We start from the raw sequence: 27,706 nt of genomic DNA, 5'->3' as shown, positions 1-27,706 counted from the left end.
GGGGTGGGGCCTGGACATTCATGAGCTTAACAAGCTCCCCAGGTGATTCTGGGGAGTACACCAAAGCTTGGGAATCATGGGAGTGGGAGGTACTCAGGTGCAGGAGAGTAGGGAGCAGCAACAGGAGCCTGGAGAGCCCAGAGGAGACACAGTCAGGAACAACCCTCTGCTCTGCCCTTATCTCTATTTCCCTTTAACAAAGTGTCAAGTAAAGAGGGTTAGAAATCTCTTCCTTCAGACACATCCTCCTAACAGAATTGCTATGTGCAGAAGGAAAGAGCAACATACCCCCTTTAGAGGCAGTTAAAATAGACCATATTTTTCAGAAAGAATAGAGGTTACCAAGGGCTGGGGAGAGTGAGGAAAGAGTGAGGAATTATTATTTAATGGGTACAGAGTTTCTGTTTGGGATGATGAGAAAGTTCTGGAAATGGATGGTAGTGATGGTTGTAGAACATTGTGAATGCACTTAATACCACTGAACTGTAAACTTTAAAATGGTTAAAATGGAAACTTTTGTGTTATGTATACACTTACCCCCCACATATGCACACAGCACACAGAATAGCTGGTCTTTTGAGGGATGGAATGATGGGAGCAAACAACATTCAATTTTATAGCAATTTTACAATCAAACAATGTTGATTGCTGCTGCCCCGGGTGCGTGTGTGTGTGGGTATGTGTGTGTGGTAGGCCACATAAGGGGACCCAACTCATAAAATACAAGTGTATATTCATGGAAACAAGGGAATAGATAAAAATTCTGAAAATAGATGGCAGTGAAAATATGATATAAATACAGAAGCTGCCTAGAACACTGTTTCCTGCCCCCTTTGCCTGGTTTACTCCTGGGTTTCATATCATTTCTTTTGGAGTGCCTTGTAGAGCAGTGTCTCTCAAACTTCACTGCACAAAGGAATCACCTGGGGACCTTGTTAAACTGCAAATTGTAATTCAGGAGATCTGAGACAAAGCTCAAGCCTGCATTTGTAACAGGTGATGCTGACACTAGATCTAGACCACATTGGGAGGGCTGTGTAAATTTAAAGTCTTTCTTAGTTCATCAAGATAGTCTCATGTCCAGCAGAGTGATGACCACTCATTAGGTGCTCAATAAATATTTACTGAGTGAATGATGGAGTATATAGGGTTGATATAGGAGTTTGGAGGGCAGAGCAATGTTTGTCCTGAACAACAGCAGGACAATGTTTCTGCTTTTATCAGTCATTCACTTTGTGAAATCACCTCATACTCTGTAGAGTAAGGATGTTAGTCGTAAATTATTTCTGGCCTTATCACCTTGCAGCTTCAACTCTAATCCTCGAAAAAGTGACCCTACACGCATGGAGGGTAATGAACCCTGATTTGCAAGCTCTGAGGAGGACTTGCCACAGTCTACAATCGCTGCAAACAAATTCTCTCCATCCAAGGAGGACGCAGGGAACCTGCTGCTGTAGGAATTTCCAGATTTTGGTGCTTGTCTTGGTTAATTGCCACCTTGGCCTCCTCAAATCAAGTAAACAGACATTTTAACAGTGTATGTGGGAAGGAGGTTCATCACCCTAAAACACATGAATGTAATATTGCCATGATTTAACCATTATCATTTATGATGATGATGTTAACGACACTGGCAGTTGAGCGAGTAAGTGTGCAGGGGAGTTGGGGGAGGGGGCAGAGGGCTGTGAGGGCAGGAGAAAGAGGGACTACAACTCCCAGAATCCCCTGAGAAAGTCCACGCCGCGGCGGCGGCGCCCCACCCCTTTCACCGGCTGGGCCCGCCCCTCCGATGACGTCACAGAGGTGACGTCACGGCGCCCAGAGCGAGGCTAGGGTAGAGAGGCCGACTGAGCAGGAGTCGTCCGCTTGTCGTGGAGGCTGCTAGGGAGCCGGCGAGAGGGAGAGCGGGCGAGCAGGCGAGCGAGCTAGAGCAGGCAGGAGGGAGCGTCGCACGGCGCAGAGGAGCGCCGGGGCCGGGCCGAGGCGGAACCTACAGCCGGAGAGGGGCAGCCCGAGCCGGGCGACGCGGAGTCCCCACCCCCACTCGGCCGGACAGTGCCCGGTGTTCCCCCGTGCGGGGGGCGGCTGCGGCGGCGGCTGACGGGTCCCGACAGAACCGCGGGGGTGTTGCCGCCTCCACCGAGGAGCCGGCGCGGCCGCGGGCTCTTCAGAGCCGGGGCCCGGGGCCCGTGACAGACGGGCCGAGGAAGGGAGAGAGGCGTCGGCGGCGGCGCAGGCGACGGGGAGGCAGCGGCGACACCATGTCATCCCCCAGTCCGGGCAAGAGGCGGATGGACACGGACGTGGTCAAGCTGTATCCTTCGTGGAGGGGGGATCCGGGCTGTATGTGGGGGGCGGTGTGGGGATGCCCAGGGCAACCCCTGAAACCTAAGCAGGGGCCCAGGGGCACTCCAGGCCACTGTCCGAGGCTTCCTCCCTCCTCTCCCTCCCCCCAGTGCCTACGGAGGCTCCTTGGCACCTCCCAGGAGCCGAGAGCCTTCTCAGCTCCCCCTTTATCTGCAGCGCCCCTAAATTTGGTTGTTCCACGCTCTTTCTGCACCCCTAATGCCCGTGACTTTTATCCACGACGTTTTGACTCCCAAGACGGCTTTTTTTTTTTTTTTTTTTTTTTGGCAGGACCGGCCACCTCTTTTCACTAGCGAGCCCACCTTTTTCCTGTTTGCTCTCCCTGGATTTAGGGACTCGAGATAGAAATTGCCGGGAGTGAAGCCTTTCTCCTTTTCCTGAAATGCCTCCATTCCCTCCACTCACAATGCTTCTTGAACTGGGGTAACTCAAGTGACCTCCTTTATCCCTAATTCCTTTCTATATTAGGAAGAGAGTAGTCTGCTCGGTGCACCCTCTTGCAATAAAGAGCTCTGAGTGTTTTAAATCAGAGACCCTTATTAAGGTCTCTGGTCCCTAGAAGAACCCCACTGTTTTTCTTTGCACCGACAAAGCCTATCCCACCCATAGTTGTATGTGATGAGGACCCCCAGGCCCTCCAGCAAGCCACCCTCCATATTGTGGCAATGACAGCTAGGGGGAGGGAGAGAAAGAGGATCTCCTTGACAAAATAGCCCCTGTACTAACCACTTAAGCAAACTCCCTGTATGGGGATAAGGTTTTCGGGGAATAATTGCCCTGATCTTGCCAAGTGACACCCTTTATTTTCCTACCCCCCGCAACTTTATGTACTCTGGAGGTAGCAGTGGGTAAGCTATAACTGATAAGAGTCCTTCAGGCAGTGGTTTTGGTTGGAGTCCAGACTGATTATTTCAAGACCAGCTAGAGAAATTCGCGAAGGTTCCTGTGACAAATCGAGACATTTTTTGAGGGGTAATTTAGAGGGTGGGGGGAAGAGAGGAAATGAGCCCAGTGTTCTGAACAACTAATCCCTGGGGAGAGGGGGAACCGGGGGTGGGGAGTGGTAGTGTGTGAAACGCAGTTAAAAAGTCCTGTCTTCTGCTTCTCTTTCTCCCTCACCCCCATCCCCCCACCATTTCCCCCTGTTGCAGGGTTTTGTTTATATAACTCAAGTTGTTTGGCTAGATTCTTCAGGTGAATTCCTTCTTTCTTCCTTTTATTGTTCCTGTTTTTGATTGGATGTTTTACCTCTTTAAAGAGATCAATGATTATTGTCAAATACTCAGTTATGGAATTCGCTAAAGTTTTTAAAAAGTGGTTTTTGCATTCGTTTTGGAAGTGGGGGATGGGAGGGAAGTTTCCTGGGCAAGTGATTTTTCCCCCCCATAATCTTTTCAGGAATAAGGTGTTTTTCTCTTCGCTCAGGAAAACTTGATTAGAAATTAGGCACAGAAGAGGAACTTCTAAGTTTTAGGGTTTGAAGTTTAGAATTTTGGGGGGAGATAGGAGTGGGGATTAGAAAGAGGAACAAGTAATAAAGTATGTATTATGTACCAAATATATGTCTAGGCACAAGTGAAACTGACTGTAAGCTCTTTGTGGCCGTGATTGAGTTTTGTAAACGTGTGAATGATACCAGTAATGTTGGCTTTTCATAAGGTGGCAGGAAAACTTGTAACTATGGCTGTGTGTACATTTTACACAAAGCAGTTTCGGGTTTTATTTTTGTTTAGAAACTAGGAAATGACATGGTGGCAGAACCTGAGTTATTTTTATCTTGAATTGAGACTTACTGTCACACCTAATGCAGATTTCTACCTAATGTTTAATTGGAATGGGGGTGGGAGAGAGAATTCCAGCTGTCTTTGATCAATGTCAGATTCTCAAATTATATACTTATATATTTTTAGAAGACTGAGGATAAAGGGTGAGGCCTAACTTGACCTGATGCCTTTTCCATACAGTGCCTTTTGTTCATTTAGTAGTTGTGGCATCTAGAATGATTACCGTATTTAGGAGTGGGGTGTGGGGGGTGGAGAGGGAGAGGAAAACAGACAAAGAACAGCAGGGTGTCTTTCTTTTTTTTCCTCCCCTAAGTGGCTTATTTCATAGCTTATTTTTAGTAGAAGATGAAGAAAGGCAAAGATGCATTGGCCTTCTGTTCTTTTCCCACCTTCCTCCTTTCTGACAAAAGAAACCAGAGGCGCTTTAAAATCGTGGGTGTCTGAGATAGGAGAACAGTCTCGGGATTTAAGAGCCAGAGGTTATCTTTGTTTCGGGTTTGTTATTTTCTGGTGTAAGTTAAATTTTCTGTTATTTCCTTTTGTGTGTGTTGGGGTGAGAGATTTTGTGGCCTCCTTTCTCTGTTGAATTCACATTAGTAGGCCCAAATGGAGACCACAATTTTTGAGCAAGGTGTATTTAGCAAAACATTTAAGGAAAAAATTCCCCAACCCACTACTAAAATGAATACACGTGTGTGGAAGTGCCGAGGGTTGAAAATGAAAGATGGTGGAGAGGAAGTAGGAGAGGTCTGAAGGAATGTACTTGCTTTTTGCCCCTCAGTGCCCCTTGATGATTTCTTTGGTGTGGAAGCTGATAGCTGGTTTCATTGCAACCTCCTGTTTCAGCCCATTTTTGGATGTCTCCTGAGCATAATTATGCCACCACGATTTACAGCCTGGCAGGGAACCTATATAGTAGGAAAGTAGCAGTGTGGGGGTAGGGAAAGAAGAGGATGTGTAACTAATTGGCCACTGCCTTCCACCCGTCGTTAGGTTTTTTCCGAGACACCGTCTCTGGTTGTTGTTTGGAGCCAGTGATATTTCTTTTGTGATGGGTTGGTAGGAGGAGAGCTGACTCCCAAGTTATGCAGGGAGTGAGTGTTTTGCACCAATGCACTTAATAATCTGCTGGGCGATTATGTTCTGAAACTCTGACTCATTCATTGTTTCTTTTCTGATCCTTTGCTAAGGGTTGTGCAAACCTCTCCAGGAGCCTAGAAACTGATGTACATGACTTTTGGGCCCCGTAGGAATGTGTCCCAATCAAAAAACTTGCAGTGAGCCCAACTCCTGTGGAATGGTGGGTTGAATAGTGTTGCCATTTGTTTGCAAAGTCAGGTAGATGGGTGATACTGTGCAGTTCCCAGCCTGGCAAGCTTTGAGGTTTCCATCTCAAACCCGGCTGATTATTTAGATTGTCTGAGAACTGGGACTCTGGTGACCTTAAAGCGTGATTTGCCCTAAAGGAATATCGGTTTAAGTTCTCCTGGGTGGAGGAACAAACAGCTCAGATTACACAGGTTTCCTTGTTAGTGGGGGTTACTCGTCTCACCCTGTTGCACAGCCTAGTGATCCTTTTATCTGTGAACCAGTGGCCCCTGCTGAAGGCTGGAGCTGCTTGTTTTGGAAAGCGTATGCAGGCAAAAGGCCGCAGGCACAGCTCCTCACAGCTCATTGGCTGCTCTGTTACTACCCGGAAAAGGAGGAGGGGCGGAGCTACCAAACAGCTGATGGAGTGTGTGACCAGAGTGTGTTTACATACAAAAGAAGTAGGGGCTGGGGAGGCCTTGCGAGTGGTGTTACGGGATCAAGCATATTTTCAAGGGGTAAAAAGAGGAGAGGAAAACCTGACCTGGGAGAGTACAAGATATGTTCAAGAAAAGTGAATCTGATAACGGGGGCTTGGCATACACTGTGTTTGTTACTCGTGTGAGATTTTGGAACTTCTATAACACCAAGAGTTTTCAGAGTCCCTTTTTCAGAGGGAGTGTGGTTACTTGAAACAGGATAGCCACTGCTTTAAATGTATTTAAGTGACGCCTGCAGGGATTCAAAAGTATGGCAGAAATGTAAGTTTCTCTTACAGAAGCTTCAAGAGTAATGGTTAGAGAGGAGCAATGTCTTATGCTAAAGTCATTAACAGCATTAGTGAATCTTACAGGATCCTGGGTGACTGCCTTAGGGTTTCAGAAGCTTTCAGTAACAAGTTCATCCCCTCAGATGTTTCTGCACCCTGTTTGTGCCAAGCTTGGGGTGGCAGATAGATGCTGGGGGTTTAGTAGTGAAAAACTCAACGTGTGTGGTCATGATGCTTATGTAACTAGTTAAAGAATTTTTTAAACGTTAAAGTACAGGCTGTTTATAGCAGGTGAGCACTGTATGTATCATTTTGTTTTTTGAATAACTTGTATTTACTTTGAGAATTGACTTTCCAAAGAACAGAAAGGTTAAAGTGAATTTTACATGATGGGTGTATGGGGATATTCCTGTTACTTAAAAAGATGTTAAAAAACTGAAACAAAAACAAACATTAAAATGTGTAGCCATTTGTCTTTGACTTCAACTTCAGTATTTTGCTGTTAATCGGTAGTTATTCTATCCCTAGGTTGGTAGTCTTTGTTGCTCTTTAATTTGTGCTCAAAGTGTAGACTGTTCTGTAGTCTTTTAACTAACTCCAGTGACAGCTGGGAACCAGTGGTTTGCCTTTTATTTCCTGTGGCCTCTGTTTTAGTGGGATGAGATGGAAGATGGAACAGTTTTATGGTCTTCAAGCTAAAAGTTAAATCTTTGGCAACTCCCAGTGTTCTGAATTCGTCTTCTCTGCCTAGATTTTGGTGACAAATATAACATACTGGTACTTACTTTGGTTAAGCAGAACGTACATGAGTAAGCATTCACAGCTTCAGACCATCTGATTCCTGCAATGCAGTTCTAGTAAATTACACACAAGCCTAAAAATTCAGCTTTTAGGGGAGAACAATCTTTTGCAGATGTGATCCATAAAAATCCCTTACCCTGGTTTGTGTGTGTGTGTTTTAAGGACCTGGATTTGTTGGCTTTCTAGTGTTGTGCAAATTCCCCAGCACCTTGACCTGCATTTTATATCTATGTATGTATATATAATTATATATATATATTTAATTTAGTATCTTGTTTCAGTCTTAACAGATCTGATGGTTCTAAGAATCATTGGATTTTTAGGCATGCAATTCAGACCTGCAGAAGTGCTTATAGTGTCATAGCTTTAAAAACTGTAGACCTACGGTGTACATTTTAGTAAAATAGTGAAAAAACTTAATTGGATTATACAAGTAGTAAGGTAATTGAGAAAAATAAAGGTTACAGAAACAGAAAGAAAACAGTCACCCATAATCCTATCCTTTAAACAGTGGTTTCTCACACTTTAGTGTGATCTTAATTACCTGGAGCATTTGTTAAAACAGGTTGCTAGGTCCTACCCCTGGAATTGTCCAGTTCAGTAGGTCTAGGATGGGGCCTGAGAACTTGCATTTCTGACAAGTTCCCAGATGATGCCGATGCTGTTGGTCCAGGGACCACAGTTCAAGAACCATTGTCCTCTAATGTTAACATTATGGTGTTTTTTTCTTATCAGTCTTCCCTGAATATATTTTTTTCAACCTGTTTATCATACTGTATGTGCTTTGTTTTTGCTTAATGTTTTTGCAACAATTTTTCCCAGTTAAAAAGTCAGGTAGATAGCTCGTGTAATATGCCTTTCCAAGCCTGTACCATTGATTTAATTCTTTGCTTTATTTTCCATGATAAGTAAGATTGAAATTAACATCTTGTACATAAGGCTTTTCTTACATTATTTGGATTATTTCTATTTCCCATAAATGGGATTCTAGATCAAAGAAGGCAAACTTTTGAATTAAAATATTTAATTAAAAATCTTAGGGTCAGTGGGCTCTCACTTTGTTCTGTTGCATTCTAGTTGGTGTCATTTCAACACCGAAGCAGTCAGCCTGTCATAGTGAAGAAAGATGAGTTCTGATCTCTCTTTAAACTTTCATGTTTTTTGTGATAATGGCAATTCTTAAATTAGGGATACTGCTCCAAGTACCTACTGTGAGTTGGTAGGTTATACATATATTCATGAACAGATAGATCTGACTGGCAAGAGCTATATTATTAGTTTTTATATTTTGAGTTTTTTTCCTTTTGTTTTTTATTGAGGTATAATTGACATAAAATAACAGTACATATTTCAAGTGATAAATTTGGTAAGATTCGACATAAGTATCACCTATGTCACTTATCACCACAATCAAGGTAGTGACCATATTCATTTTCTCTAAGTTTCTCTTGCCTCTAGGTAGTCTTTCCCTCCTTCCCCTGCATAACCATTGATCTGATTTTTGTCACTGTATATTAGTTTGCATTGTCTAGAATTTTATATAAATGGAATTATACAGTGTGTACTCTTTTTGTGTGAATTCTCTGTACTTTTGTGAAAAGGTAAGCACACTTTATGTTGATGGTGCCCTTTTCTTTTTGTAAAGTATTGATAAAGAATTTTTAAACATTGGTTTTACTTAGCACCTCCAGTTACGTTTACAGCATTTACAAATATTTACACAGGACTCTGTTAAGGTTTAAATAGTATCGTCAAGTTTCATGTGGACTAAACTCAGATAAAAGGGACCAAATAGCAACTCAGTGGCAGAACTGGAAACAGATTCTGAGAGTTAGGGTATCTCTTAATATGTTTTCCTGGAATCTTTTTTTTAAAGTTAATTTTTTTGTGTGTTTTACTTTTTGACATCCTATGTGAATTATTTGATTAGTTAATTAATAGACATTGCCATAATAAGAAATTAGACATTGCTTTGTAATAGTTGTTATTATTATCACATTCTCGTAATTTATGAACATTTGAATCTCTGTGTAGGTGTTTACATGCATGTTGCTTAAAAAGTTAACACCTTATTACTGACAGTTGGAATTTTTAGCTTGGCTAACAAGATGAAAGATAACCCTGTTTCATGTTGGAGTCAGTGGTGGTTTATTTGGTGGCTAGACTTTGGTTTGGTCCTCAAACACGAGGATGGTGCTCTGAGCATATATATTAGAGTGTATTATTTCTGTATTGCCAAAGTGTAATTCAAGTGCAATGTAGAAATTTTATTTAATTTTATTTTATTGGTGGGGAGATAATTAGGTTTACTTATTTATTCTTAGAGGAAGTACTGGGGATTGAACCCAAGACCTCAGGTATGATAAGCAAGGGCTCTAACCACTTGAGCTGTACCCTCCCCCTAGAAGTCTTTTAAACACCAGGAAGTCAGTGTGGACTTTTGAGAGGCTGTTGTTACCTTAGTGATTCTCAGGTTGAGTATGAGAAGAATTGTTACATGTTTATGGGGGTCCTGAGGTTATGGTAGTTTCTTCTCTGTACCTCACCAGATGCTTGAGAAAGGTGGCTGGTTGTTGCAGGCTGGTGCTCATGGTGGCATCTGTCCATGCCTGGCAGAACCCAAATTCTCAAGAGCTAGGTGTGGAAAGCCCCACGGAGCAGTTATTTATATGCACATGAGGGATGAAGGATCCTTACGCCTTCTCCTGCTTTTTAGATATCTAGGGCTTTGAGTAGGTGGTTTAAATAGGTGCTTCTGATCTTTTGACGTGGCCCTGCAGAGAAGTCGGGGAGAAGTAGGAAACTCATGTGAATTGGAGAGGTTTGGCTGGATTTGGTCATCCTGAGGAAGATAAGCATGGCTGGTGGGTCTATCTTTGGGCTCACAAAGGTGTCTGGACTGTAGCACTTGGAGGAACCATATTTAGGAATGTAGAATATTATTTAATTGATAGGGAATGGAATCTTTATGTCTTTTGTTCAGCTTCCTGGCTTCTAATTTTTAAACTACTTTTAGGGAGGTATTATGTGTCAAAATAAGTAAGAGATAGTCCTTGCATGTGAAATTATTATTAATGTTGTAGATTATGCATTTTCTTTTTAGTATTAGGCAAAATGTTTCTTTTTCCTTGTGTTATGTTTTTTATCTTGTACACTTTTCAAGGTTTCTTGGACTATAAAATCTTAGTTGAGGTAATATAAATAGAAAGTTAGATACAGTCTGTGCCTTGTTCGTGTTACCTCAGAAGCAATTGGGTTACTACTCAGCTTAGTGAATGTAAATTTAGTTTTGTCCAAATGGGGCCAGTATAACTTTGGTTATCTGGATATTGCTTTTTAATCAGTTAACTTTCTATTGTGTAGGCAGTTCTGAAAGGTTGATTAATTCAAAAATTTGGGTAAACATTTTCATTGTAGTGTCTTATCTGTAGAAGATTGATTCAGTTAGAATTCTGTCTGTAAGAATTCACCAGGTGTAATATAGTTAGATATATTGTTTTATGGTCTTTTAGCCTACTGAATGTTTAGTACCCTTTTGCTAATCTATTTATATAAATCTGTAAATAAATTAGTAAGTGTCTTTTTGGCAACAGAGCTTGAAAACTATATCACACTTTTTGTTTCACTCCAAAGGAAAGAAACTGGATTTACTTTTTTCCATTAACAAATGGTCACTTTTATATAACCTTGAGGGTCCCCCAACTGGGAATTGGTGCTTGGTCAGGTCACTAATCCAGACTAAAGCTCCTACAATGAAATCATTGTGTGATGTAGAACTTGGACATTTTGGATTATTTTTAAAAATTGTATTTACATTGAAATGGATGAACACAGGAGGGAAATGTATTTTAAATGCTTCTGGCATTTCCTGACAAGAGGAGTTAAAACTTTAGCTCTTTATCTTAACTTGGTGGCTGATCTCAATGTTGCTTTAGAGTATATTTGAGTAAATATATTGAAATGTGGAACATAATTTATGTTTGATAACAGAATCAATGATGTTGGCAACACAATTTGACATCATTAGCATCTGTCTTTTTTTTTTTTTTTAATGATTTTAGCATCTTACCAACTAATTCATTCAATTCCCCACAGCCACCATTTTGATAATAAGCAGGGAAAAAAACCCTCTATTTCACCTTTCTGTTCATCTGTATCCTTAGAGGTTAGAAAAACAAAAACAAAATACTTTTAAGTCAGATTTGTTTTATGAGTGGCAGAGGAGAGGAAGTAGACCTTTGAGTGTGTTCTTTTGGTCTGATTATCTGGATTGCTTCCCATTTCTCCTGGGGGTAAGGAAAGGCTGCTCTTGAATGCTGTCTTTGATTGTCAGTTGACACACATTTGAGTATACCTGTATTGAGTCATTCACCCTTTTGTGAACACTCACTTGCTTTTATGTTTTCTTTCTACAGGCTCTTGGGTTAGGTACCAGATTGTATCTGTCTTTGAGTAATTAATGTGGCTTTTCCTTTGAGATTTAGCCAATAGTTTTATAACATGTTAACCATAATATATCAGAAAGACTATTGGTAGCTCATAAAGACTAATTTCATTTCATATATTTCAGTCTATATGTCTGTTTTCTATTAGTGTGCCTAGCTTATACTTTGACTAATTTCTAGAAATCCAACAAGAGAATTAAATTTACTGGCAGGAAAGTACACAAATAAACCTTTGGATAGAAGGTATTTCCAGATCCTTTACAGTATCTTATATTCAAGCTTAATTAAAAAAAAAAGATAGATTCTTTTTTCTAGAAGATTGAAAGTCAGGAGTCTACTTGGCCTATTTCACTTTGTGCAGTTTGGCAGTTATTTGTCAAACTTACTTATGCTAAAACTGTATAGTCGTTTACAACTTAGATATACATTCTCTGAATATAAAAATAGGCTATGCCTTAGATTTGCCTTAACTCTGTTCAATAAGTGAGACATGATGGAACTTGGCACCTGAATTTAATGTTCTTATACTTTAAAAGTCCTGGTCTCTCCTTGGTTTTGGGTTTTTCTAAGCCACTTTTATATAATCTGGCCAATGTTTCTGAGATTCAAAGCTGCTAAGTGACTGTATTTCCTTTCAGTCCTCAAGGTAGGAAGTCTAGAGATCTCTACCACCCAGCATCCTCCTGTGCTCCTCAGGCAAGTTAAATGGGAGTAGTTCCCTGCCCCACAGGCGTTTATTCCCGGCATTAAGTTTTAGCCCTTTTGCATCTTGTAATTCAAAGAATGACTAATGGAATACAGTGTCTACTTGTGCTTTTTTTCATTTTTTGGGGGGTGACCTGGTATATATGCTCAAGCCTTCAAACTGGATTATCTTAATTAACAGAGATACATGTCTTATCTTTCTATTCACTTAATGGGGAATAGAGTTAGAAATCCTGTTTTTTATAGTCAGAAATTAGTGTATGACTTACGCTTTTTTGTTTGTTTTTTCTTCTGTTTTATTAGGTAGAATTATTACAGTTCGACTGCACATACACATTATGTTGCATATAAATACATACATGCAATATACTGCACATTTTTAACTTATGCTTTTAAATGGGGGCTTATTAATTCATTTGGATGAATTGGATAAAACGATGATTTTAGTCTGTCACTTCTGGCTGTTTTATTTCTTAAATGTCATTCTTACAGTGTTTTGTCAGCTCTGATGAAGTTCTGATGAAATTTTTTTATTTGAAGTTAAATTTTAGTAGGTATTGCGCGTTCATAGATTTTAGCATATTTTTCTACTTGGAGAAGATCTGGAATGCAGATAATAGTATTATACAGCAATGTTGCTTTCTGTATATAAGGGCTTCTTGAATTGAAATTAATAATTGTGTTATTCATAGGCAGTGTTGTTTGTGACCTTAAGTAACAATTTGAGAAATACTAACACTTGGCTATAAGTGCTTTAGATTTAGAAAGTAAATTCTGGTAATTTTGTTTTTACTATTGATAGGCAAAATAGAAGCCAAAGTTGAAATAAGGAGTCTGCTTTTCATCTGTGATTTATAAGATCAGTTTTGCTACTTTGTAGTCATATTTGTTATATGAAAAATAGAATTAAAACAGTATAGCCTAATGCTGTAGTTAATCTGATTTTATGAATGTGTCATAAAGAAAAAATAAAAAGAAAAAATAAAAATGACTTAGTAGGTTTTAACATAAATGTTCTGATATCTCTTTACAATTATAGATTAGATAGTATTGCATTTTGTATTCTTGTCATGTCAGAATTGTATGTGCCCTATCAGTAATTTTGAAACAAAGTAAGCCTTGTAAAAGTGCCTGATTTATAGAAGTTTTTATCAGGCTAGAATGGCAGCATGCTGTTCCTTTCAAAATTTTATGTAATTAATTACCTAAATTATATTTTGTTTTTTTAAAAGGTAAACTTAGGGAGTGGGAGTATAATTGAGTAAAAGAATATGCCCAGAGCCAGGATAGGCTCCCATCAGTTTGAAACAGTTTAGTACTTAAAAATCTAAAATACTTTACCTTTATGTCTTTTTTTTTTTCCCAGATCATATTTTTAATCTTGATATAGAGGCATTTCTGTTATAAGGCCACAAATGCATTACTGAAATATCTTGCATTCTGCAAATAATGAAGTGGAAATAATAGTGCTTAAAGATACCTGCATGCCTTTTAATACTCTCCGGATACTTAAAATACATCTTTCAAAGAAAATTTAGTTGCCAATATTTTTGCTGATATTTAAACTGTCTATAGTGGATCGGTTTTGCTTTGTGTTATGGTAATTTTAATTACTAGTCTCAAGACAGCCAAGCATGTACAGAAACTTTAGATCCTTAGTTTTTTAAAAGTTGGGTTGATTTTTGTAATAGAAGGCTTGGGATGTAAGCTGCCCTTTGCGTTTTCTTCTGTTTTTTGCCTTAATGTTTTGATAGTTTGTTTCTTTTTTCTTTTTTTTTTTTTTTCAGGTAAACTTTTTTTTTCTTTTAGAGGTACTGGGGATAGAACCCAGGACCTTATGCATGCTAAGCACACACTCTACCACTTACTCCCCCAGATAAACTTTTAATTTTAGATTTACAGAAGAGTTGCAGAGATCATACAAGGAGTTCTTGTACGTTATTTAGTTCTAATTATCAATATGTTATTATTTTACAGTACTGTAGCATGTGTCAGAGCTGAAAAACCAACACTGATATGTTACTATAAACTGAACTCCAGGCTTTATTTCACCAGGTTTTCCATGAATGGGGGTTTTAGTTTGTTTGTTTTTTTCCTGTTCCAGGCTTCCATGTAGGACACCACATTACAGTTATTGGTCATGTCTTCTGAGTAGTCTCTTTCTGGCAGTTTCTCACTTTCCTTATGTGCATGACCTTGACAGTTTAGGAGTACTGGTCAAGTATTTCTTGGACTGTTCAGTTTCAGTTTATCTGATTCCTTCCTCCGCCATGACTAGACCTCATAATAGTGAGGTATTAAAATTTGGTCAAACTCGTTTTGGGTTTTTGGAAAGAATACCAAGTGCCCTTCTTAACACAAGCGTGGGGGACACCTATGTCCTCATGACATCATTGGTGATGTTAACTTTGGTTCACTTGGCGTAGGTGGCATTTACCAAGTTTCTTCACTGTAAAGTTACTATTTTTCCTTTCTGAATTCTATTCTTTGGAAGCTAGTCACTAAGTGTAGCTGACACTCAAGGGGGCCAGAGGAGTTAAGCTCCACTTCCTGGAGGGAGTTATTGTTACTGACTTTTGATTGTAATGTAATAGTGTATTAATTTTAGTTATTAGTGGATTTTGTACGGAAGTTACATTTGATTTTGAATGAAATGCAAATTGACTGCTGCCTTTTTTGAAATAAAAAGGGATGTAAATATATGAGGATGTGGTCTAGGAGCACACAGATTTGATGGGTTTGTTTAGCAATTTGCATGGCATATTTAACTTTCAATATTTGGCTGTTTTTAGACTTAAAATAACATATTGTAAAAGTGAAGATAGACTTAGGATGAGTTGCAAAGGTTAAGAGCCTCATAACTCCAGGAATTCTATAATCTTGAAGAGTTTTTAGACCAGGAAGAGAACTTGGGGGGGGGGGTGATAAAATGCTATTACATTGTGCTATCTTGTTATTAACTAGTTATATGATTCACTTATAAAAGAAGAATATATTCTTATCAGCTACGAGTTCTAGTAAAGGGTCATTTCAGCCCATAGAAACATTTTATTCTGTTTTAAAGGAGTGTATTTTTCATCATTTTGGTATCTTATTTTTTTTTCTTTTTAGCCGTTCTAGTTCTAGTTTCAGTGAAAATCTTGATATAATTGTAGTTGGAGGTTTTAACCAGAAATTCAATTATTATAAGAAGATTAACTGTATAGAACTTCACTTTTTCTTGACTTCAGAATTTTCTAAGCAGTTGAAGCTTACTCCTTTAAATGAGAAAACTTGTTCACTTTGACAGTTTTTGGTATATTTTTATTTTGGCTGTGTTTTGTTTTTGTTTTTGTTTTGCTGTTTTCTCCTTTCTCCCTGGGAATAATACTGATTTTCATATGATGAAAGTTTTAAAGTATGTACAATACATTGGTTTCTCGATCAGGGTATATTTATAGTTAAGGTTATTGGGTAAGTGACCTCTGGAAAAGTAATAGTGGGATGTTAAAATTTGGCCAGACCCATTTGGTTTCTAGGTGAAAAAGTTAAGCCAAAGTATTTATCTCTCAGAGGCTTCTTTGAAAATAGTGAGAAAGGTAGAAATTGAATGTTAATGGCAAATATCTTGCTAGTTATAAATATAGTGGTAATACATTCTTTTAAGATTGTAGAGTAGTTCAGAATTTGATATTAACTTGTGGGGACACCTGGGCATTCGTGTGATACGTAAGTCAGAAGTGTTTGTAACCAACTATTTATTGGTTTAGTAACCCTGCTGGTGCATTTTTAGACCTTTGACCTTAAATAATGCAAGCACCTGGGTGTCATGTGGGTGCTAAGAGTCAGTAGTGTGGATCTTAGCTCCATCTTACTGGCTTAATGACTCTGGGCAGATGTTCAGCTGGTTCTTTTGTACCAGTTTCCTTTGCTCATTTTCTTAAAGTTTGAGTTCCCTGGAGGGCCTTTTTTTTTTTTTTTTTTTAAATCAAGTCTTATTTTTTTTAAGAGCAGTTTTAGGTTCACAGCAAAGTTGAAGAGAAGGTACAAAGATTACCCTTATTCCTTGCGCCTACTCATGGACGGCCTCCTCTCTTATCAACATCCCCCACCAGAGTGGGGCATTTGTTAACAGCTGATGGACCTACACTGACATTATCACCCAGAGTCCACAATTTACCTTAGCATGCACTCTTAATGTTGTATATCTGTGGTTTTGGACATATGTATAATAACACGTACCCATCATTGTATCATTCAGAGTATTTTGACTGCCCTAAAAACTCTCTGTGCTCCACCTATTCATTCCTCACCACCCCACCCCTGGTGAGTACTGATGTTTTTACTGTCTCTGTAGTTTTTACCTTTTCCAGAATCATGTAGTATGTGGCCTTTTCAGATTGTCCTCTTTCACTTAGTAATATGCATCCAAGTTTCCTTCCTTGTTTGTTTGGTTTTTGGTGGGTTTTTTTTTTTTTTTTTTTGGCTCAATAACTCATTTCTTTTTAGAGCCAAATAATAATTCATTGTCTGGATGTACCATAGTTTGTTTAACCATTTACCTTTGTAAGCCATTTTTAGTGAAAAGAGCTAATAACTCTTTAATAGTTTATCATTTTTCTAGATTTGCCTTTATACTTTTTCTCTTAGTAGCAGGTAGCTGAATTTTATACTGCTGGCCCATTCTGTCCTCAGTTATACCTTTCTTGTCCCCTGATACTTGTTCTGTAATGTGCTACTTTACATTCTATTTCACATTTATTCTGGTAGAATCATTGCTTGGAAATGTTATGACCCTCTTTATGTGAGTAAAAAATCTAAACTACACAAATTGGTTGAAAGTGCTGAAATCATAGACTTAAGTCCTTCTAGTAATGAGTCTGGACAGCTTTTCTCATGCTTTTGTCCCTTACAGCACATATATAGCTTTGCATGTGAAGCAGGTGCTCAGGAAGCACCTGTTAAATGAATTTTGATGAATAATATACCACAGGTTTCCACCAAGTCCTTGGATCAGTTTTAGATTAAATTTTGTTTCTATGTAGAAACAATATGGAAATTATGTAGGAGAGAGGCAGATCTTCCTCAAATGATGGGGGCTTTATTCTTTATATGCAGATGCCATTTGCCATTTCATGTACACTGTTCATTTTTCCACATGTAACATGTGCATTTGTGTTCTGAAATTGTCCTAAATGCTAATACTTTAGTTTATCAAATGTCATTTTCAGATGAGTTCTTTTCAAAGATTCTTTGATTACTGGTTTTATTTAAGATGAAAATAAACGATTAAGGTTGGGGGCTGGGGAAAGAAACAGCTGAAACTTCTATTACTTGTGAAATAGAATACTCATCAAAAATCATATTGCTTATTAGTACTCAATTTTGTACTTTGCAAAATGTTTCAGGTTCTGAAGGTGACTTTTACTGGCTTAATATTTGATACTGTGAACATGTTGGTCTGCTCAGGATTTCATTGAAGACCTTTCTTTATTTTATGTTTGTTTTTACTTTTTACCCAGACTCTGTGAGGAAAGGGATTTTATTAAAGAAATACTTTAACAGCTCACATCTGCTATAAAAATTATATATGACCTATTTTTAGTTACTCAGAATAATGGGGGAGGTAGTTTGTAATAGCCAGATATTTAAAATCTCATTTTACAGATGCAAAACTTGAGGTTTAGTAATATACTTAAACTGTATATACACATGAGTATACATTTTACTTTCTGTGTGTGTGCACAGGCTGTTAGGAAAGAATAAATGTTTGCTCCTTAGGCTATTGGTTAAGTTCTTCAATCATTTGAACCTTCTAACACAAAGGTTCCAGAAAATGTTGCCTGCAGACCCCTTGGGATCCCCAGGAAATTTTCAGGGGGACTATAAAGTCAAAATTAACTTCATAGTTAACATTAATTTTTTTTGGCTGTATTAACATTTGTGCTGATGGTACAAAACCAAAACCAACCAATGGATAAAACTGTTGATGCCTTAGCACACCAAAACCGTGTTAGTAGTCATCATATTCTTCACCACCACACACCTACAGCTTTTTAAAAAGGCAGTTTCACTTGAACATGCTCTTGAAAACAAGTAAACACAATAAATTTTGACTCTTGAGTACATGTCTCTTTAATATTCTGCATGAGAAAATAGGAAGCACCTTTCCTGCCTACTGAAAATGTGGTGGTTTCTAGAAAAAGCACTTAGGTGATTTGCCAGCCAAACTAGCTGTTTTTTTTATGGAATGCCTTTTGTACTTGAAAGTATGACTGACTGACAAACTGTGGTTATTCAGACTTAGATGTTTGGCAGACATTTTCTCAGAAACCAACAAAGTGAGCCCTTCACTCCAAGGAAAACTGATAATACATGTTGCCAATGATAAAATACAAGCTTTAAAGTGACAGTCAGATTTGGGGAAAACTTGCATCTGCTGCCACATGCTTGACAGTTGTCTAATACATAGACATTTCCAATGAGATCAATGGTGATATTAATGTGATTTTTTGATATTATGTGATGAAATATGTCAGTATTTGGAAGATCTATATAAATTAGTGAACCAGTATTTTCTAAATGGCCAGTGCATGATAAAAAATTGTGCTTGGGTGAAAGATCCATTTGAAGTGCAAAGTAGACCAGTGGATTTTAATGTAACAGGATGAAAATTTCACTGGAATAATTTAGGAAACTACCATTTATCTAGTTTTGGTGTAATATTAATGAAGAATGTCCAAAATTATCTGAAAAGTCCATTAAATTACTCTTTTCTGACTACATTCAAAACATAGTATGCCAGGTTGAATTTAGAAGGATATTTGAGACTGCAGCTCACTTCTATTAAGCCAAACATTAAAGAGAGTTGGTAAATTGTTTTTCATTTTAGAAATTAGTTATTTTTCATAAAAATATGTTAACATGCATAAGATTTATTAGTATTTTTAAACAAATTACTGTCTTAAAATTTTTAAATTGTAAAAATTGATAGATATTTCCACATAAAAAAGCTCCTTAGGGTCATCAGTTCTTTCAGTGTAAGGGGTACTGAGACCAAAAGATTTAAGAACTGCTACTCTGACAAATGTGTGTCGATAGAGAAGTTGTCATTTTGTTTCAAAGTCTAGGGTGTACTTTATTTGTACGTAGCATAATGTTGGCATAATGGCAGGTTCTTTAATAAAATACTTGAATCAGATTGAATTGAATTATGTAGTACACCATGTAAATATACATTTAGCCAAGAAGGGAAATTGGTGTTGTGTGAAGATGGCAAATGTTTCTATGTTAGTAAAGAATGTCAGGCTTACACCATATTTCATAGATTCTAAGACATTTTCCCCCTTAACATCTTTGAAACTGGGATGCCTTAGAATTGATGGTGAGTCAGTTTGATTGTCAGCTTTTTTTTTTCCTTGGTGTGTCATTAATGTGATGAAATAAGGTGGCACTTCTTGTGTGAAGATGAGGAAGAAACACATTGGATAGCAGTTTACTACTTGGGCTACAGGATGTGCTGCATTAAATGTTTTTATCAGGCACTGAGTTGACTGTGGGCAGTTGGCAATGGGTCTGTTGTTAGAATATTCCATTCATAAAGCAGTTATCTCTTTATTGCAAACTAGAAGACTAGACTCTAATGCTGGAATTCAGGCTTTTAAAATAAGACGTAAAACGTGATATAAATTTTAGGTTTTTATATGCAGAGCTTTTGTTTTCTATTTAATCATTTTGTTGGTGGGAACGTAATGGTGAGTCTTGAGTTATTCCCATTTCTGTTGTAAAGCAGGCTTTGATAGGTTTTACTGTGTAACTCTTAGAAAATGAATGAGAAGGGTAGCAGAATTAAAATTTTTTAAAATTTATTTTAATTAAAAAGTTTAAAATCTGTTAATACTTCACTGAAGCTTGAGGAATTCACAGGTTTTCTTTTGGCATCTGTTATTCTTAATCTGAGCATTATTGATATTTATTCTGCATGGTTTTATGAGGACCTGGGAGGTACAGATGTTCATTTTTTCATCTCTAGAGCTTTCTCTGTTCTCTTGAATAGGGCTATTAAAAGATAAGTTACTGTGTTCTGTTATTAACCTTGTGCCTCTGTTTAATTCTGTCTAAAAATGAATAGGACCATAACATGATGATAGAAAGATACTGTACAAACAAATTACATAGTCACCCTTAAAAATAACCTTAGAAAGAGGATAGTAGCTTGGTAAAGTAAGGAGCTGAGCCTATTAGAAAAGGATTCTGGAGGAAGCTGAATGTCATAGAGACAAGAAGTAAATAAGCAAAAGGGCACCTGTGGGGATGGGAGGTGGTTGATGGCCTAGACTGATGAAAGGATCCGAGGTTGTAAATTAGTCACTGTTAAGTATGTGCGCACTCGAGTATAGTGTGTGTGACCAAGATTATGTGGGTTGCTATAAGGTAAATAGGCTGAGCTTTTTGCTATTTGTCATCTAATGGACACCAGTAGGTTCACACCTGATATTAGCTGGAGGTATGATCTCTCATCTTTAGTCAACCAAAGAAGGACTCTTGGTAAAGAATTTACTCACATAGGTTGTTGAAACCTGATCGTGGCAGGTTGGCAGGGTTTTGATGGTGTTAGTAGAAGGGAATGCGTAGATTTTATGGCATGTTATATATGAGAATGATTAAGATAATATTTTTAAATGCATGTACTTTTCCAGGTAGTTTTGAAAAGTAAAATATAGTGGAATGACCATAGGCTTTAGTGATGTATTTGGATTTGCATCTGCATTTTATTTCCTCATCCAAAAAATGAATAGAATACCACATTATAGGATTACTTGAAGGATTATTTGAAATAATGTATGTGAATACATTTACTATGTATTTGTTTAGTGAATAACTCAGGAGTTGTAGTTGGCTATTAACAACAGATCTGAAATAATGTAGCTGTAGCATGGAGTTAGTAGGTAGGCAGATAAGGGCAAGTTTGATATTGTCAGGGACCCAGATGCCTTCTGTTTTTTTACCCAGCCATCTTTAGTGTATGACTTACTTTCCTAAAGAGGTTGCTCCTACCGTCATGTTAATGTTACATTCAGGAGGAGGAAGAAAGGCAGATGAGTAAGGCAAAGGGATAAGAACTGGCGAAGACCCCCCCAACTCTGACTATGGAACTTTTCCGAGTGTCTCTCCCTACAGGTTCACTTACATCCTGGGCAGGAAATGTTGACTGGCCAATCTTACCTGCAGGAGAGGCTGGGAAACATTGCTTTCTGACTGCCTTTAGTAAAATCAGAATTTTATTAGTAAGAAAGAAGGGATAATAGGTATTGGGTTGGGTAACCAGCAGTGTCTGCCACAGTGAATTTTTTTTAATACATATTTGGGGGTATTATCATTTAGACTTGGCTTCGCATGCCTTGAATCTTGATTCACAAAATTTATCTCTTACCTTTATTCCATGTCTTTTAGGTTCTGCTTTGCTTGGGGACTGGGCTTACATGGTAAAATTATTTATTTGGGCATTAAGGGAGAAGAAAAACCATTAACTTGGCTTTTTTCATATATAGTTTAGCTGGTATCTCCAAACTTTCACTCAGAGGACATAATTTGGGAGTTTGGTCATTTATGGGAGTTTGGTAGAGGAGAGGCAGCATGCTAGTGTGAAAGAAGACTGCCTGGAAGACCATCCAGAGTTCATGTCCTTGGCTCTGGTACTCAGTGCTGTGAGACCTTGTGCCTTTCACTCCTTGGGTATCTGTTTCCTTACCTGTCAAACAAGGAGTTGGCTTATTAGCTCATTCTAAGTCTTTGCAACTTGAATATTTTTATTTTATCTGAAGACATTTTGCATATAACTCTTAGTGTGTATGTGTGGATGGGTGGATGGATAGATAGAAAGGAAAAGCCATGTGTTTACCTGGTGTTGCCTTCTAGGGAATAGAAAATAGAAAATAGATTTACAATACAAATTTAAAATCTTACTTTGAGTCAACTATTTTTGCTGATATAGATAGTAAAAATAAACGTTTTGTAGTTTGTTACTTTCTTGGAATTTTTACTAGGACTTTTTGAAGTTTGAAGTAGAAAGCATTGACGTCTTCATTTCTGACTTTGAAATATGGGAGTAGAGTGTTGCTTCATACATAGAAACCTGTATTAATGTTAAATTTGGGTAGGAAAGCCTCTGTCATACACCTTTTCATTTCTAGAGGTAGATCCCTGGAATAGTTGAAGTATAACGAAGTTTTAATTACTCAAATGCCATTCAATATTAAGTCATTACCTGCTTACCTGAGAATTCAAATGCTTTGTTTACCATGTTTAGATCAAACTTTGACCAGCTCTATGAATGAAGCAGTTGTTACCATTATACAGATGATGGAATTAAGGCAAGATGTTATGGTTCTTGACTGATAATGGAGAACAGCCAAGTTAAGAATGTCTTCTGATTTTGTCCTGTAGGGGTGAGTTTATCTGTTCACTGTATATTTCAAGAGAGGGAATCTTGTGGATCCTTCATGTCTTGTTTCAGTTTTGTTTTTCATATGGACTATATTTTGAGAGGCAGTATGGTAGATGGAGAAAGCCTGTGTTAGAATTCTTTTAAACAATTAATGGAATTTCAAGCCAGTAAATTTCTTTCATCTGTATTTCCTGATCCGTGGTGTTAGGAACCAGACTTGAGAATGGATCCATGTTTTAGAACCAGTCCTGTCTAATATCAGTCACCTTAGATATTTGTAATTGATAATTGGGATATTTTTGCTAATAGATCAGAAAAAGATATTATAAAGCCAAATTTTGGTAAAAGGATTGTTAGCTGGAAAGGTTGTGATTGAGAAAATTGGTTATCAGTTTTATGATTTTTCTAAATTAATGCATAATTTCTAATCACATAAAAGGGGTCTAAGTTTGTCCAGGCTGTTTTAAATTATAATTAGTAATGTTACATAATCAAGTCCTAGGTTGGCAGTAGTATTTACTGGTTAAAATATTGTGGTAGGCCTTTAATTGGCCATATTGTACATCTTTTTTGTTCAGCTGCCACATTTTTATGAGTAAAACTACAAAAGCATGTAGAACTTTATTTTATTCTGGAAGTTAGTTGATAAGGGTAATTCAAATAGAATTGCATGATGTTGGCGGTATTAAGCTTTTTGCTTGACAAATAATGACTGGAAAATTTTCTTTATAGTTTACTATGAAAAATCTCAGATAGATAAAAGTGGGAAGAATATAAGTAAATAGCTGTATACCTTCCCACTGTGTAGACTAAATAATAAATATTTTGCCATATTTGTTTCATCATATATATTTTTAGTTGAACCATTTGTAAGTTGCAAAGATAATGACACTTCAGCTTAAATACTTTAATCTTCAGAGAGTCAGGGCTTTTCCTGTATAACCATAGTACCATTATCACAGAATATTAATAATAATTCCACTTATATAATTTCCATAGAGGAAATATTTAAGTGATGATGTTAATTTATCCGTTTTCGGAGTAAGAAAGCGTATATTCTTACTCTTTGAACAGTTTAACACTATTAAAAAAGACAAAGTTAGTGCCAAAAGATAACTTTAAAACCAGTGCTATCCTAGTTGGGAAAATATTTTTCACATAATAATAATTTATAAACTCAGCTTTAAATTAGTTTAAATTAGCTGTTACAGCTGCACATCTTTGAAAAACTTAGCAATTTATGTAGAATGCACTTGAAGTGTACCCATATTCATTGAATTTGTTTTTTAAAGCAAAGTGACCAAATGGAGCCTAGATCAGCATTCATTGTGTGTGTGTATGTATGTGTGTGCACACACACATACATACACACACATATATGTATTTTTTATACAAACTGCAAAGGTAGGATACAGCTGTGTAATTTTGGATTAGATTCTTTGGGTTAACTGAAAGTTGAACAGAAGGAACCCTTTTCATTTGAATCTATATTAAAATCTTTTCAAAAATAGATTAATCCATTTTTCTACCCTTAGAAAATGTGGAATGGTGAGTACAATTGGACCCTCAAGATCCAAGGCCAGAGGCAGTGATGCAGTCATCTTGATAGAAAAATAATAGTGTCTGCCACAGAGGCCATTGCACCAGTTAAGTGAGACCTGTACCTAGGGCCTAACACAGTGTCTGGTATGTAAGCATTCAGATGTTAGCTTAAAAAAATGTGGAGTATGTATTGATTTGGAGCTATAGACACCAGGACATTTTCAAGATTGTTTTTTTCCCCCTTTGGCTGTATTCTAGTTTTATGTGCTTATTTAAGAGTTTTTTAAATGATGAAATATTTTGAGCACCACCACAAATAATGAAGAATAAGATAGTGATAGTAAAAAGAAGATCTGTTACCCAGTTTTGTCAGATCTTAACATTTTGCCTTATTTTATTCAAAAGTTTTATTTTTAAGAGAGAAATAAGACCCAAAGTTACATTTCCCTCTGTGAAATCCTCCCAGATTCTACTTCCCTCCCTTTATTCATGAAATAGAGGTAACTGCTTTTTTAAGTTACCTTTACGATAGTTTTTTAACTTTCTTACATATGTACATATCCATAAATATGTAGCATTGTTTTGCATGTTTACGTAAATGACATTATACATTTTAATTCAGTATTTTGAGATTTGATGTTGATAGGAGTAGCTCTACTTCATTTGTAACTCATTTTTAACTCACTTGTAAAAGTTACATGCATGTACCATATTTTGCTTATCCATTTTGTTAATGTACATTCAGGTTATTTCCAATCTTTCACAATTATATATAGTGCAGTAAAGAACATTTATGAATGTCGTTGAGCACATATGTGTTTCTCTAGGGCAGTGTTTTTCAGGCTGTTTTGTTCATTGGACACAGTAAGAAATGTATGTTTCAGTGAGACCCAGCATATATATAAGTACACATACATGTAATATATATGTGTATATAATACACATAATTATATATAATGTATAATAATATGTACATGTATATGTGCATAGCAGAAATTGTACTTTTATAAAAACATTTTCTCTGAAAAAATGTTTACCCATACACCCTTGAGATATCTCTATATATCACCTCATTTTCAAAAATGCTGATCAGGACCTACATTAGACAGATAATGGCTCAGTATATGTAACCTGAAGCAGAATTGCTGGTCTTAACGGTGCACAGCTTTGCCAGAGATGAAAAAAATTTACTTTTCAAAGTGGTTGTACCAAACTTTACATTTCAGCAGTATCTGAGACTTCCTGTTTGTTCATATCCACACCAATAGTTGTCTAGCTTTCTAATGCTTACCAATCTGATGGATGAGAAATGGTATCCCAATGTGTTTTCTTATCAAATATTTTGAGTATCTTTTCTCTGTCAGACCCTTTGCAAAGCAGGAAAGATGCTAGAAGCAAAACATAGCTTCTGTATTCTAGGAGAGTGAACTTTGTCAACCGATGAGTGGCAGAGGGACACAGAGGAAGGAGCAGTATGAAGCCTACTTGGAAACTGCTGTTGCAGGAAATGAAGCTTGACCTTGGTCTTGAAAGATGAGTAGCATTTTCAGACAGCACATAAGAGTTGAAGGACATTCCAGGAGGGAACTAGGCAAAGGCATAGAGCTGTAAAACCACATTATTCAAAGAACTTACTGAGTGTTAAGCATTGTGCGTAGAGTCCCAGGATTGGGAGACCAAGGGAGGGGCAGAGGAGAACCTGCAGACAGGTGGGCAGGCTGAAGGAGTTTAGTACTGCAAGCATCCAGAGTCATTGATTAAAGTTTTAAGCAGGGTAATAACAGGAGATTTTTTTAAGTCTAGAAATGAATTTTGGTACTTTAAAGGTTAATCTAGTTTTTGTTTTAATTTCAGTTTCAAACTCATAGCTTGGCTCTTATTTGTTATTGCACCTTTGAAACAGATGGATAATAGAAATTAGTATTTTTCCTTTGAACTGGAGTTGGTCATTTGCTTTCCAAAATAGAAGTAATTGTAGTTCAGCTCAAGATGCAGTTGCTATCATCCATGCTCCTTGGTTTTAAGTGGGACAGCAGATGATCTTCACAGTATTTTCTATTGTCAAATAGGTATAGGTTTGTACAGGGCTGGTAATTTTAAGAATTTGTGGTTTTGGACAGTGTCTTTCATGAGGATATTTTCAGTCATGGTCTCTCTCGCTACATCATATCAAAATTGAGTATAGTTGAAAGAACTTCCTTTAGAAAGCTTGAGAGCCTCTTGTTCGTCAACTCTGTGTGTGTGTATGTGTGTGTAGATGATTCGAGAGGTCTTTTTGGACTTCTTAGCACTTTGGGCATTCCTGAGCCGCCAGTCCTTTTTAATAGGGGCATTTGTTTTGCTTTAAGGCATGACAGTTGAGACCTGCCAGCACCTAATTTAAGTAGAAGCAATTTTAGAGACCAGATTGGAGAGAGTTAAAGTATTTTGAAATCCTCAGTGCCTTAAAAGAGTAAGTGTGAAACATATAGCACAGAACAGTCAACACTTACAATAAATCTCACACTTGTGTTGGTTTTAAGGAGAGTATTCAGAGTTACGTTCATTGAGACTGGGGCAACACTGCATACTACATAGATGTTACTTCTAATTTAGGAAAATCATGCAAGTAGGTTTTTTTATACTTTAGTTTTTAATTAAAAATGAACATTCACTATTTAATTAATAACTGTAAGTAGATTTTTAATAGAACTTTTCTAAACTTTACAGTTCAAAGTTTTTGTTGTCTTTCCTATCTACTTGATACTGTAAAAAGTACCTGCTTCCCTCCATGATACCTCTGAAAGGCTTTTTATTAGTTTAGGACTTAATCCATGGAGAGCTCCTCCAGTTGAGAGAACCATGCCTGAGATTAAAAGAACTAGACAGAAGTTTGTGTTGCCCAGTTATCCTGCCTGCGTTCTTTCCTCTCAGAAACCCTGCAATGTTGATTCTGTCAGGTTCATCATCTCCTGTCACCCAGCCAGCCTCCAGTGAGCACACACACACACAGAGTTTAACAGGAGGGGAAGGAGTGGGGATGCGAGGGTCTGTTCTCAGAGTGAGGGCCGGGACTGTTGTATTTACTGACTGCCTTTAGCAAATATAATGCATGTTAACACCTTGGCAGCTGAAGTAGGCTGGATCAGTTAGATGCAAGGTGACTGTTCTAAAATAAACAAAATGAAGCAGCATAATCTTGAATTTGTGGACAACATGTGAGACTGAGCAAATGAGACTTTCGCAGGTGTTTTGACCATTAGCTGTGAGCATGCTAAGAGTGTGTTAGGCAAGTGGACAGGATGTTCTTTGTGTGTACTGTATAACCTTGAAGCCTTGCATCTATTTCCATTTCCCCAGGAATGAAATCTAAAACAGAAAAACTACTTCCCCCTAGCTTTCAAAACAAAAGTAAGGTTTATAAATTTGAACTAGACTGTTGTATAGTCCTGAAAAGGATGGCCCTGATCCTGGATTTGATTTTTGGTAAGGGTTTCTACTTGTTAATAATTCTGTTAGAACTTGAACATAGATAAATGGTTAAAAAAAAAAAAAAAAAAGGGTGGGGGAAAGCCCAGGA

At 37.5% G+C, this 27,706-nt stretch overlaps 1 protein-coding gene across 2 annotated transcripts in view; it reads left to right on the top strand.

The window, feature by feature from the left end:
- Window positions 1-1,801: 1,801 nt before the first annotated feature.
- The window catches only part of UBE2H (ubiquitin conjugating enzyme E2 H), a 92,324-nt gene continuing 66,419 nt past the window's right edge, over window positions 1,802-27,706 (top strand). Inside the window, exon 1 of one of the 2 annotated variants that reach the window (XM_032483330.1) lies at window positions 1,802-2,314. In XM_032483330.1, the coding sequence (XP_032339221.1) occupies window positions 2,262-2,314 (53 nt within the window). In that variant the 5' untranslated portion in view covers window positions 1,802-2,261. The remainder of the gene's footprint in view (window positions 2,315-27,706) is intronic. The other variant, XM_032483329.1, reaches the window with a different exon arrangement.

The sequence above is a fragment of the Camelus ferus genome, chromosome 7, assembly GCF_009834535.1.
Source record: "Camelus ferus isolate YT-003-E chromosome 7, BCGSAC_Cfer_1.0, whole genome shotgun sequence".
Taxonomy (NCBI): Eukaryota; Metazoa; Chordata; class Mammalia; order Artiodactyla; family Camelidae; genus Camelus; species Camelus ferus.
Note: the sequence above shows the minus strand (reverse complement) of the source record. Positions and strands in the feature narration are given on the sequence as shown.